The 14,476-nt window shown below is 40.6% G+C and overlaps 1 protein-coding gene across 6 annotated transcripts in view; it reads left to right on the top strand.

Moving 5' to 3' along the window:
* LOC144683722 (H(+)/Cl(-) exchange transporter 5) overlaps window positions 1–14,476 on the top strand; it is a 139,880-nt gene that overhangs the window by 105,396 nt on the left and 20,008 nt on the right. For all 6 annotated transcript variants that reach the window (XM_078547045.1, XM_078547043.1, XM_078547047.1 and 3 more), the window contains 3 exons: window positions 6,783–6,970; window positions 7,939–8,061; window positions 11,808–12,014. In XM_078547045.1, the coding sequence (XP_078403171.1) occupies window positions 6,783–6,970; window positions 7,939–8,061; window positions 11,808–12,014 (518 nt within the window). The remainder of the gene's footprint in view (window positions 1–6,782; window positions 6,971–7,938; window positions 8,062–11,807; window positions 12,015–14,476) is intronic.

Below are 14,476 nucleotides of genomic sequence, written 5' to 3' on the forward strand. Positions count from 1 at the left end.
TAGTCCTCTTAACTTCACTGGCCTGGCTTTGCCCGTGTTAAATTCAAACAGCTCTCGCTGTTAATGGTTATGAGTTTTATTTCACGCTTTTGGGGCTCTAAATATTCCCCAGCCTTCTGCACTCCTGCAGATTTCTGCTGGCTGATGTTGGCCTCTTTTGTTTTGCTGGCTAACACTTTGTTGCCAGCCGAATTGTTTCCGAGGAGGAAGTTGATTCCTGCTACTGGTAGTTCAGGGACAATTCTTACTGTGACAGGACCTGAAACGAGGTCACACCCTAGGTGGACCCTATGGAGGGGTGCAAACACAGATCCTCCTCCCACTCAACTGATCAGGGCTTTGGCCTCCACAGAGAACTCAGGGGGTAGATTTAGGTTTCCTTTCAACATTAAGGATTGAATGGCCCTGGAGCAGTACAACAGACTTGCTCACATTTTGGGACAGATAGGGGGACATGGTTCCTGAAAGGACAAAGCTCCGGAAGCTCTCTAGGTGTTTCTGGTTCGGGGACACACATAGTGCCATGCCCTCAGAAGGGTAAGTTTCTGTAGCAAGAGTATCTGCCTGCCCTGCTGCACTACCCATTGGGTCGTCCTTTGGGGGGACTACTCAAATGGAGCCCTATTAGACCTACAGGCTTTCCTCACAATTTCCAGCATTCGGACCTGGAATGCCCTATTTTATTACAATGGGAACACTCTGGGAGTTCTTCTTTTAGGCTGCAGGATGACTCCGCACACCTTCCTTTGTGTTTTCTTTTCTGGGTGGGGGCTTCTCCTATCTGGGTTGCCCTGCCTATCTTCCCAATGTTCATGGGAATGGTTTGGAAAGGGTCTGCCTGAGTTTCCAGGTCTATGGGTGAGATTGTAGCTGTCTGCTGTGATGGTTGCATCCTGGGCTGTGAGGATTCTGTGCTCCTCCAAGTGCGTCCTCAGGCTGGAGAGTAAGCAGTTTTTAAATTCCTCTAACAATATCAACTCCTGTAATACCTCATAGCTGCATGGGATTTTTAGGGACCTTACTAATATTGAATTATGGACAGGGATTAACTATAATTAATGTAAGACACCAAACAGTAATGAAAAAAATAATGGCTCTAAATAATGACTAATCCCCAGGACCAGAGGATTTCATCCCAGGTTATTAAAGTAAGTAGCTGAGAGAACTTTGCAGATGTCCCACTGTGATTTTCCAAAGATCTCTCGATTCAGGAACAGTCCCTTGAAATTGCAAAGTTGCACATGTCATTCTATTACTGAAGAAAGGTAGCAGAGGGCAACATGGGAATTATAGTCTAATTAGCCTAACATTTGTTGTTAGGAAATTACTGGAATCTATAATTGAGGATAGAATGTCAGAACACTTTGAAAACTTTTAGCTGATCAGAGAGACCAGTGTAAATTTGTAAACTATGGGTCAAGCCTGACAAATTTGATTAGATTTTTTCAAAGGGATAATTAAAGTAATGGATAGGGGAATTGTTATGGTGGTTTTTATGTAGATGTTCAGATGACATTTGATTACCATAGGTCATGGCATATAAGTCAACCCAGTGTAAAAGACAACCCTATTTTTCTGGCCCCAAAAATCGTGTTTTGCATATATTCGGCATATAAGTCAAACCCCCCACTTTTCAGCCTAAACATGCTATACTTGCATTAATAGTCAGTCTCAATTTTTTTGCCTCAGAAATGTATATTTTACTTATAACTGAGTGCAAGGGATCAAGCAGACGATTGCAAAGGTGAGTGGGAGTTAAGACACTTGGCGAATGATGAACAGAAATGAGTCTTCCAACAAAACTAATGAAGTATGAAACTGGTCTCAAGCTAAAAGTCGTAATGTGTGATAACGCATTAAATAACGGTGCTGCTGTGGGAATTCAGTATTAGTGAAAACTGCAGTGAGAATGGAAGGAGGAGGAATCTGCCCTTAAGAAGATGCTCAAGACCCAATGCATCATGCGAACAGGGACCAGCCACTGGCCTGATCTTGAGAAACATTTATCGGAATAAGTGCTTGAAAATCGTCATTGTCACCAGAAATGTAATGAGTACATAAGCACTTAAGTGGGCCAAATCAAACCCTGAGTCCAACAAAGATTTCTGAACAGTGGCTAGTTGGTGTAGCCACTTTTTGGAATGAAAATGTCTAGTGTTGGAGCAGAAGACCAAGATCACTCAGAAATTGCCTAAAGATCTTGATACCAAAATTACCTGTTTCCAGGGTGCACTCTATGCCACATATGCAACATGGGGAAAGCGCCTATAAATTTCGATATTCCCAGCAACCAGACTGTGGAGTGGTAAGGTTTGAAAACAGTTCTTGTGAAAACCACAGAATAGGAGAAGACAGGACTCAGGGTGATACTAACCTGCATGGCCAATGAAACATAATCAAAGCCTTTGATAATTTTCAAACATAAAACCATACCAAAAGTCAGGTTCCCTGCAGGAATTTTTGTCCATGTCCATGCCAACAGTTGGATGAATGAGGATGGAGTAAAGTTATGGATCATGTGTGGAATAGGCGTCCCAGTGGCCTATGTAAAGAACACAGCGTATTAGTGTGGGACATGTTCATCTTATATAACCGATGAGATCAAGAGGCTTCTGCCAGAAACAACACCCATATTACAGTTATACCAGGGAGTCTAACATCTATAGTCCAACCTTTGGATATGTACCTCAACAAGCCATTCAAGGATCATGTTCACGCCGAATGGAATAGGTGGAAAATTGACAGAGAATAAATCTTCACAAAGAGTCAAAATATGTGCACTGCCCCGCTTGATGTTTTGTGTGGTTTCAGCATCCTATCATGGGATGCTGTTAGCTCTCAAACTGTCATCAGATTGAATTGGATATTCTGCATTTTTTTTGAACAATCGATGGATAGGAAGATGACTTGTTATAGAATGATTATGGGTTATGGGATGATTCTGAAATCATGCCACATTAACTTAATATGAGTTAACAGTGGTATGGTTTCTTTTCACATTTCACAACGGCGATTACCCACACCGGCGATTCTCATTTTATACTCGACGTATAAGCCGGCCCTCATTTTTGGAATAATTTTTGGAGGCTTCAAAGGTTGACTTATACACCTACATCTATGGTAAGCCCCTCATGAATTGTTGGCTAAAGTTGAAGCTCATGGAATTGAGGTCAAATAATTTGACCTGGTTAAGAGATTGTTTGTTGCTGCTCAGTTAGAGTGTAGGGATTAAGGGCAGATTCATTAATTGACAGGATCAGTGTTGGGCCTCAACTATACTCTATTAATGACTTAGATGTTGGGATTGAGGGCCACATATCCAAGTTTGCTGATGACACAAAGACAGGTAGCATTGTGAGAAGTCTAGATGGAAGCATAAAATTACAATAGATTAAATTATTGGACAAGACTGTGGCAAATGGATTTCAAAGTAGGCAAGTGTGAGATCATTTTCTTTGGACCTAAAAAGGATAGATCAGAGTACTTTCTACATGGAAAACCAGAAACATTGGAGCTCCATAGAAACTGGGGGTCCATGTACATAGATCATTAAAATGTCATAGACGCAAAAAGTAATCAAACAGACTACCGGAATGCTGACCATGTCTAGAGGGCTAGAACATAAGGGTTAGAGGTCATTCAAAAGCTGTACAAAGCCCTGATAATGCTGCTGTTCTGGGCACCACACCCCAAGAAAGATACTTTGGACTTAGAAGGGTGTGAAGTGTAGATTTACCAGATTAATACCTGGACTCCAAGAGCTAAATTACAAGGAGAGATTACTGAAAGTAGGGTTGTATTCCCTTGAAATTTGAAGATTGTAAGGTGATTTGATTTGAATTTTTCATGACCTTAAGGGGAACTGATAAAGTAGATAAAAATAAACTATTTACCACAGTTAGAAAGGCTGGGAATAGGGCATATAGCCAAAATTGGAGCTTGGTCTTTCAGTAATAAAGTTAAGAAACATGCAAAGGCTATTAGGAAGTTTGGAACTTTCTTCCACAGATGGCAGCTATACTGAGTCAAAATCTAAGGTTGATGGTTTCCTGTTAACTAAAGATATCAAGGGATGTAAGGAAAAGGTGGGTATATGGAGCTGGATCAGAGATCAGCCATGATCTCACTGAATGGCAGAACAGGCTCAAGGGGCTATGTTCCTACAACAATGTCCCCTACACTTTTCTAATCCTTTTTACCCCTATGATTTGCTTTCTGCTTTCCTATTACCTCTATTCATTCAGCTACATTCCTTTTAATTCCATGTGAGGTGAGAGTGACTGCCCTTAACATCAAGGCAGTTTTGACCAAGTGTGACATCAAGGTGCCCTCGCAAAACTGGAATTGGTGGGAATCGGGGGAAAATTCTCTGCTGGTTGGAGCCATATCTAGCACAAAGGAAGATGGTTGTGGTTGTTGGAGATTGATCATCTAGTTTCCAGGACATCACTGCAGGAGTTCCTCAGGGTAGTCTCCTCGGCCTAACCATCTTTAGCTGCTTCATCAATGACCTTCCTTCCGTCATGAGGTCAGATGTGGGCGTGTTCGCTGATGATTGCACAATGTTTACCATTCGCAACTCCTCACATACTGAAGCATTCCATGTGCAAATTCAGCAAGACCTGGGCAATATCCAGGCTTGGGCTGACAAGTGTCAAGTAACATTTGTGCTGTGCAAATGCCAGGCAATGACCATCCCCATTTCCAATAAGAGAGAATCTAACTATTGCCCCTTGACATTCAATGGCATTACCATCGCTGAAACCCCCACTATCAACATCCTGGGATTGCCATTGACCGGAAACTGAACTGGACTAGCCATATAAATACTGTGGTTGCAAGAGCAGGTCAGAGACTAGGAATCCTACTGTGAGTAACTCACCTCCTGACTCCCCAAAGCCTGTCCACCATCCACAAGACACAAGTCTGGAGTGTGCTGGAATACTCTCCACTTGATTGGATGAGTGCAGCTTCAACAACACTCGAAGCTTGACACCATCTGGGACAAAGCAGCCTGCTTGATTGGCAATCCATCCACAAACATTCACTCCCTCCACCACTGACGCACAGTGGCAGCAGCGTACACCCAACTATAAGATGCACTGCAAGAACTCACCAAGGCTCCTTAGACAGCACCTTCCAAATCCACGACCACTACAACCTAGCAGTAGACACATGCGACACCACCACCTGGAAGTTCTCTTCCAAGCCACTCACCACCCTGACTTGGAAATATATTGCTGTTCCTTCACTGTCACTCCCTCCCGAACAGCACTATGGGTGTACCCACACCATGTGGACTGCAGTCATTCAAGAAGGCAGCTCACCGCCACCTTCTCAAGGGCAATTAGGGATGGGCAATAAATGCTAGCCTAGCCAGAGATCCCCACATCCCATAAATGAATTTTTTTAAAAATATATTTTTTATAAGCCTCTTATTGAATGCCTTTTGAAAATCCATAAAAAGCACATCCAATACATTTCCTTTATTCTGTCTTGCTGCTTCAAAGATTGGTCAAGTACAAGCAAGTGCTAAGTTTTACCCCATCTTCTAGATTCCAGTCGTTTACCAACAAATGAAGTAAAACTAATGGATTTATGATTTCCTGTGTATCTCTAACTTTTCAGAAGATGGTCATCATATATGCCACTCTTTGCACATTACTTTCCACTGTATTTTCGAACATTATTGTCCATAGCAATATGTGCTGAAAAGTGGTAGATGCAGTTTAATTTAGAAAACTGCAAAAATAATGCATTTTGATGTTAAGAATACATTTTAAGATGTACTTCCTTACTGTAAGATTTTATTTGAAGTAAAGGAGAGGGTGGGTTCATGGGGTGTGTAGATGCACACGTCATTAAAGGTAGCAATACAAATAGATAAGGCCTAAGATTTGTTGGTTTTATACAAAAATAGGAGGTGATGTTACACAAGACCACAGTTGTGACTCAGTTGGAGTATTTCATGCACCTTTGGGAACCACATTTGTGACCTCCCTGTCCTCTGGCATTTTTCTTTTTTTATTGCATGGAAATGTGAACCTCACTATTCCTCCTGTAGCAACCCTCTGGAGCCTCAAAGGTAAATCACGAGGGCCTGATGATTTTTCTATCTTGAGTGTTAGAAACATAAAAAGTACCTTTTGAATAAGAATATCCATTAGCTGGTTTGTACCTACCTCCACTGGTTCCACAACTTCAGTGTACACCTCCTCTGTGAAAAGTATGGCAAAACACTGTATTTGTGCAATTTGCTCACACTCCACTACAAGCTTGCCTCCTTCATCTGATCCTACTTTGATAACTTTCTGACCACTAATGTACCTATATAAAGCCTTTTTATTGTCCTTTGATTTCTTTTCCAACTTTCTCTTTTAGCCCCTTTTAATCTTTCCTGGATTCTTCATATTGTTTTGGATTTCTTATCTATTATCTGTTCTGTAAGTGCTGAATGTTGTTTTAATTTAAAATTTGACCTTGTTGATCACCTTATCTATAAAACCTTAGCCCTTGCTATAGTTTTTTTTTGAATGAAAATAGTTTTATTTCACTTCTTTGATTAAATACTTCCAACTGCTGACCTATTTCTGTTCCTTCTAATCCCGCCCTTTTTATCTCAATATTCTTTTTCCAATCAAATATACTTTTCTACCAAAAAATTTTAAAGTCTGCAAAAGGCTAATTAATGTATGGGGGAAGGTACAGATTTAATAGCTAAAGAATTCAAAAATCCCCTTGCTGACTATTTAAAATAATCATGTGTGCTATCTTATGTCTAGGTGCCATTGCTGGTTTAATTGATATGGCTTCTCACTGGATGACCGATCTGAAGGAAGGAGTCTGTTTAGTGGGGTTCTGGTACAACCATGAACATTGTTGTTGGACATCCAGTGAAACTACGTTTGAACAGCGAGATAAATGCCCACAATGGAAGTCTTGGTCAGAGCTGTTTCTCGACCAGTCTGAAGTAATTAGATATCTTTATTTTTTAATTTTTGGCTGTCCGTAACCTTTTACTTGCCCAAAAGTTATTTCATCCACCCAGTAAATTTGAGTATATTGTATTTGCTTCTGAAATGGCAGATATCTTTGCAGGAAAACACCATTCCTAATCAGTGTCCACAGAATTCCTTCTAGGCAATTTGAGAAATGTTTGGTTTTGATGATTTCCCTCCTGCAGAGTGGTAGTTTTTGAGCCAACAACTCTGAAAGCTCAGCCACGGCTTCTGTGTACACAGGCAATTTATATGATGCTGAAAATGGATGACAAATGAGAACTTTTGGCAAATATTCCCTGGAGTCCCACCAAATAGTTCCTGTACTGATATTAAATATTTTTGATTGGTATAATGTTTCTGAAGAACAGGCTTGTGGCTCTTCCTCAAAAGATTTAAATGTCTGGTGGCTCTTTATGATCAAAAAGTATAGGTTACGTTCAAGGTGGGTAGCCTCTGAGCCATAAAATAGCAGCTCTGCGTAGATGAATTATAATCTGTTCTGGGATTGCCACCTGGGTAAATCTATTTGGGAGGTTAATGCGATGATGGCTGGAGCAAGGAGTCACCACACAGCCTTAATGAATCTGCTTGACCATTAAATGATATGAGTTGTGCTCATTAGGTTGCAATAACCAAAAATGTTGCAAAAAGTGTTTTTCATGCATTGACTTTATACTGTCACAAAAACAGTTTGCCTTAAATTTTAAATTAAACAAGTGAATGTGAATGCAAAATGCCAAAGTTGTATCTGGATTAGTCCATGCTTCAAAAACTTCCCTTGTATGTTCTGGAAATATTATCAATTTATCCATATGTTCTATGTCTAAATTAACTAAGATTTGAATGTGAATCTTTAAAGATTTTTTACTCATGATGGCCTATCACACACATATGCATGCAATATATTCTAATATTTATATTATATTGACTGTTCTAGGGAGCTGGTGCATACATATTGAATTATTTCATGTATGTTAGCTGGGCCCTGGCTTTTGCTTTCCTGGCTGTGTCTTTGGTGCGAGTATTTGCACCTTATGCCTGTGGATCTGGAATTCCAGAGGTAAGCCTGAAAATTTTATTTTTGGGGAAAATGTGATTTCTTCCACAGCTGGTATAAGGTTACAACTAATAAATGTAATCAGAATTATTCTGTAGTTTGTTGCTATGCTCCCGCCCATTCCCCACCACCTCCCTCCTCTCCCCCGGGCCTCTGTGATCCCTACTCTTAACCAAAAGACAGCTATCTCAGGACTTAAAGTAGCAATTGTTTCTTGTGCTCAGCTTTATTTAGCTAGTTGTTCTTGTTATTATTTTTACTTTTAAAAAAAAAAATTTCTAGGAAATTATTGGGGTGTTTCAGACCTCATAAAATAGGTGAAAATTGGGGAAAATTACTTTAGTATAAGAAGAGCATGAATGCTTAATGTTTACCCCATATAGTCTGTGGCTGTGAAATTCATTCTTGTAGCACCACTAGACTTATCTTGACTCCCTGAGGGCAGGCATCATTCACATAGCATTCAGTAGCACCTCCTGCATGTGCTCAAGCATGTGGAAAGAGCACTTTGCAGCCCAACCAGCTGATGTGACACCAGGATACCAAAGTTGGACAACGCAGGTCCTGGCAATGCCTGAACTGACCATTCTTTTTGAAACAAAGAAAGTATGAAGCAGCAAGATGGGGGCTGGGCATCCTGATTTCAGGTAAAGAAAATTTATGGAACTTTTTCTATTGGTAAATATCTGAAAGTAGTCTGGAGCGTTTTTGGAGGGGTTTTGGTGCATTTGCCAAAGTGTTGCCATATCCTCTCACGATAACTGAGGAATGGTTGACCTGTGTGCACACATTGCAACAGCTATGGGGGCAGCAGTGCCAGTGCGTCTGGGTCTGTCAGCCGCACAACGGTGAGATGAAACAGGCTGCAGAGAGGGCAAACTCCACGCCATGCCTTCTGCCAAGTTGGAGCTTCTCCATCCACCTTGGACTTTACCAGGAGACTGCCTGACAAGCTAGCCAATGGAGCCATCATCTCTGTGTACATGTCAATTCAGTGTTGTTCTACATGCCATTTCATCAAGGTCCTCATTTGTGTCTTCTGCAAAACAGATTTAAAACAGGATTTTTGTTTGAGCAGTAAAGCTGCCTCTAGGCAAATCACTAAGATATAGGCAAAATACTGCTGGAACTCTGAAACAAAAACAAAAAAATGCTGGAAAAACTCAGCGGGTCTGACAGCATCTGTAGAGAGAAAGACAGAGTTAACGTTTCAAGTCCGTATGACTTCTGCAGAGCAAATCACATCTCACCTCATTCCATAAATTTATTGTGTTAGCCTTCAATTTTGGTGCATTTCCTTCTGTCACAGACAAGTCTCATATCCATCAAAGTGAGACAAGAAATACAAAAAAATAAATTTCTGAAGTGAGGCAACAAAAGTCCGCCCTGATTGCATTCGTTGACCTGTCTCTGCCATCTCACCCTCTGAAATATCCTTTACCCTTGGCCTGCTAACAGCTCGCTCATGCCAGTGAGTCACCCATATGCTGACCTCAACTCTATGCCACTGTCTGAGCCAGTGGCTGCAGGTGTCAGATCAAGTGACTGGCCGCTCTTTCATTAGTGCGGTGTGGTTGCTCCCACTCTCCTTGGGCTTTTTAAGTTGAGAAGGGTCATAGGCAAAAACATGTCTCATCCCCAATGTTTTAAAAGATGCCAGATGCTCTGGGCCCTGTCACATCATGACATCAGGATGCAGGGAATCATCTCCATTGGGCTCAGGAGATACAGACATCCTTGTCCTCCACCGGCTCTGCCCTACTCCCTTCTCTTGTGTTCCATCTTCTTTCTGCAAGAGCAAGTACAGAATGTCAGTGGTTGTGTAGCAGTGTTTAGGTGATGTGCCTGCCATAGCTGAGGGTCTGATTTTTCAACTGTAGAAAACAATGCATATGCAAAAATGATAACACGTGAGTTACTCAGAGGTTGTAAACACAAATATTGGCACATGTATAAATCACGCATGTGCATAGTTAAAGAGAAGTCAATTTGCCAAACTGATCTGGCATTGGAGGAAGATCCAAAAAGGCCAGTAATGGGATAGTTAGCTTCTATGGGCAAGTTTAGGGTGAGTTAGGATGCAGCCAAACCTAAAGTAGATGTGATTTACGTACTGCTTCTAGTCACTGTTTGAGTACCGCCAGCAGCAAATATAGTGGCCAGTTACCCAGCAACTTTCCTCTCTAGGCGTATTTTGGTGCATTAAGTCTGATGTCAATAAGTCTGCTGTACTTTTAAGGCTTTCTCCAAGATCTGGCTACATACATGTAGAGTACACAGCCATAACATATATCCATTCGTGAGTTACAACATAATATACCTGCTAACTCAGGCTCACGTACTACCATTTGAAAAGCAACAGACTACAGGGCCCTTGCAGGCACCCCAATCTTTCAAACTGAAGACTTCAAAAAGCAACAATGGATAGAATTTTATTAATGATGACTAAAACAAAAATACTCCTCAGCAGATATCTCTGATTTTTCCAAAGTAATTTCCAAAAATCAGAGTCTAATTTAGCTGCTTCTGGGATTCTTTTGTGACTGCAGCCTTTGTAAGGTTACTGAGGCTATGACCTCCCAAATACTGGCCACCCACTCACATTTTTTAACAATTATTGGCTTCCTTAATCTTCCACCTGCTGTGAGATATTCAGACCTTGAGCTATCCAGCCTTCCTATTGCTTCTTGGCAGCCAGTCTTAAAGGTTTATTGATCCCTATATACTTAACTGTCAGATTTTACAATTATGTGCTTGCCACCGGATATTATGCTATCCAAAATTTGGGCTTGCATTAAGTCCAAGCGAACTCTGGGATATAGTATTTGCTTGTGTTGACAGTGGAATGAGTTGAAGGATACTGGTATTGGTTTCCAATATAGTCTATCTTGCTTTTGGTGCTGAGTAAGTTTTCATGTTTTTAAGTTTCCACTTAACACCATGGATTATGTTGTTTTTTTTGTACCTGATGTTACTACTGATGTGGACTGGAACTTTTCATGATTCTGTTTCCAAAGTACCAAATTTCAAACCAATCTCATCTCATGTTTCCAATGTTCTGAAATCTGAAGCCCTCCGTGGTCAGCTGAAGAATATTTAAATTGAAGTTAGACACCGTTTCTCTGAACCTGATTTAGAAGCTCCTTTTGTGATTGATTGTAGATAACCTTCATAAAAAGAAGATTTTCTTTGTAAGTGTTATTTGGGCAGATGGTCAACTAATGCTATGCAACTGCTGGTCGCCTGAAAGTCCCAAAGAGGCCTGATCCATTTTGAGGCCCAGGCTTCAGCATTGGACTGTTCTTTAACTGCTGGCCAATTAACATGAGAACCATGCGCAGCACCAACCCTCTGAGTACTGCCTTAAAATGGCAATTTAGCGTCCTATATATGTCATAGGCCAACAATTTGTATATTAAAATGGCCTGCAGCTTGACTCAGGTGGGCACTTCAGTCACTGAGTGGTAGGCCTTGGGGATGATAGGGGCAGCCAAATTGTTAGCGGCAGCAGGGCAATGAGTCATTCTAAACAATTTTGGGATGCTACTACCCCATTTGTACCAGGTTAGAGGTCTCAAAAAGTCAAACCCATTGTCTCCAAATTCAGTTGAATTGTGAGCCTTTAATTTATTGGCCACTGATAAGGTTGTACAGTGGGCAAATTGTGTCCTCAAAATAAAAGCTTTTCACTTGTTTTTGAATTTTAAGAACTTAACATCATTGACAACTGTTTTGTCATTTACTTCCAGATTAAAACCATATTAAGTGGTTTTATCATTAGGGGCTATCTAGGAAAGTGGACCTTGATCATTAAGATCGTCACCCTGGTTTTAGCTGTGTCTTCGGGCCTCAGCCTTGGAAAAGAAGGCCCTCTGGTACATGTGGCCTGCTGCTGTGGCAATATTGTTTGTCATCTGTGTACGAAATACAGAAAAAATGAAGCCAAAAGGAGAGAGGTAAGTGTATACCGATGTGTAATTAGAATTATTGCACTAATGTTGCAGTATTCATCCTAGGCAGCTTAACACAGAGCTGCTAATGGTCTGGCAAAGATGGGGGAAAATGCTCAAAAAATGAGTCAGAGGAACGAAAAGTAAGCAGTAGGGCTGGAGGAGATTTTAGAGAGAATAAAGGGTTTTGAAGAGATTTAAATACGAAGATGAGAATTTTAAATATCAGGCATTGGGGGAATGGGAACCAATGTAATTCAACAATAACAGGAGTAATGCTTGAGTGGGATATGGTGCAGGATAGGATATGAACAACAGAGTTTTGAATCAGCTGAAGAATTTGGAGGGTGGAGAATAGAGGAAAGTCAGGTGAGTTTTCGAAAAGTAAATTCTAGTGATTATAAAGGTATGTTAACAGACTAGATGCAAGTTCGTGTCCACACTTGTGACTCTTCCTGCACAAAAATACTGGAAAAGAGTGAAGACCAGCTGGAAAGTTTGTTTTACTTTCGTCAAAAATTGTGTAAAAAGGTGTGGACTATTACTTGAGAATCAGGAGTTGGGGGATGGGTGGGGGGATGTGGTGGGTGAGCATGTTTCCAAATTTATGTTGCAAACTTGCAAATCTGGTCTACTCAGGCAGACAGTCATTTCACCCTGGACCTTTTGGCACATTAAGTGTTAGGAGTCCTGCTGAATTTGGCCAGTTTGACTGTTCCATGTAGGTTTGGCCCCAGTAAAGAACTGGCATGTACTGAGCAATAAATTGGTATTTTCATTCAGGCCACAAGGATAATTTGTGGTAAATGTAAATATTATTCTACTCTGGCAGGGAGTGGGGGGTGCGTTAGGGTTGTAGAGGTTGGGGTGCTTATTTTGAAGTTAGGCTGGCAAGGAAAGAATCAAGACACATTATTGTTATGGAGTAAAAGGAATTTTATGGTTTTTGCTATACTAAACCAAGGAATGCTTGATGCTGCTTGTTAAGAAAAATGGATATAATTAATTTGCCAGTATTGATATCACTTGCCTTAGTGAGCAGAATTGTACTAAATATATTCAAGACACAGAATAGCACAAAGAGGTGAGGATTAGAAGGGAGCATAATAACAATGAAGCAAGTGCTACATAACACCACAGCCCCATTTTGCACACAGATGAAGAGTTATGAATGTGGCTCACTATGCAAAAATGAGCATGTAGAAAGAATAATAATGAAGCTCCATGGGAACCAACACTGATGAAAAATGCATGTAGGATTGAACTTGGCAAAAATTAATCTATTCCTTATTCTTGAGGGCAGGAGAGAGACAATGATGGAGAAATGAGACCAGATTGTGGCCAGATGTAGAGTATCATGTATGACTTATGAATTTATATTACACAATACAGTTACCATCTCCAGAAGACTTTAGAAAAAGCAACTGAGATAATTTGTGTCTGCATTGCAGTTCGCTGATTTGTTCCTCAAAGCTTTTTATTTCTTACTGTTTCACAGAGGACCCCTTTCAACATCACTTTCAATGAAATTTTCAATTTCTGTAACTAGAGTAAGAAAATACCACTTTAAACTGGGACAGTTTGAGAAATGTGAATGAAGTGCTGATTTGTTGCTCCATATTCCATTCAATTACATGGTATATAATGAAGTTAAAACTCATCAAATGGAAGGAAGGGAAATCCCTTCATTATGGTATGTTCAGATGACAGCACAAAGCTGTGTAACCTTCAAAAGGGACACATCCTAGCATTTGCAATATTGTAGTAGCTCTTTTGCATTTGGCAAGCAATACACTATAGTATATGGACATGCAATAAGTAAAATAGGAATAGCTCATTTACTGGATGATGCATTACATTTTTGAACACTCGTTTTAGCATTGATATTCAGAAGTTATGAAAAGGATGGAGGCTTAGTAGAATCAGACAGAAAGAAGCTATTCAGCCCATCATGCCTGTCGTGGCTCTCTAAAAGAGCTACCAATTAATCTCTCTCCCATGCTCTTTCCCAATGGCCTTGCAATGTTTTTCTTTTTAAGTAGCAATCCAATTTTGTTTTGAAAGTTATTATTGAACCTGCATTAGCCATCCTTTTAGGCAGTGCATTCCAGATCATTATAACTCACTGAATAAAGCAAAATTCTCCTAATCTCCTCCCTGACTTTTTTGCTAATTATCTTCAATCCATGTCCTCTGGTTGCTGACCCTCCTGCTAGTGAAAACAGTTTCTCCCTATCATCTCTATCAAACCCCCTCATAATTTTGAAAACTTGTATTAAATCTTCCTTCTCTGCTCTAAGGAGAACAATCCTAGTTTCTGTAGTCTCTTCAGATAACTGAAAGCCCCACACCCCTAGTGCCACTCTAAGTCTCTCGTGCATCCCCACCCAGGCCTTGATGTTCCCTTTAAACTGCGTTGCCCAGAATTGAACACAGCACTCTAGTTGAGGTCTAACCAGTCACTCATC

This window comes from Cetorhinus maximus, chromosome 8, assembly GCF_964194155.1.
Source record: "Cetorhinus maximus chromosome 8, sCetMax3.hap1.1, whole genome shotgun sequence".
NCBI lineage: Eukaryota > Metazoa > Chordata > Chondrichthyes > Lamniformes > Cetorhinidae > Cetorhinus > Cetorhinus maximus.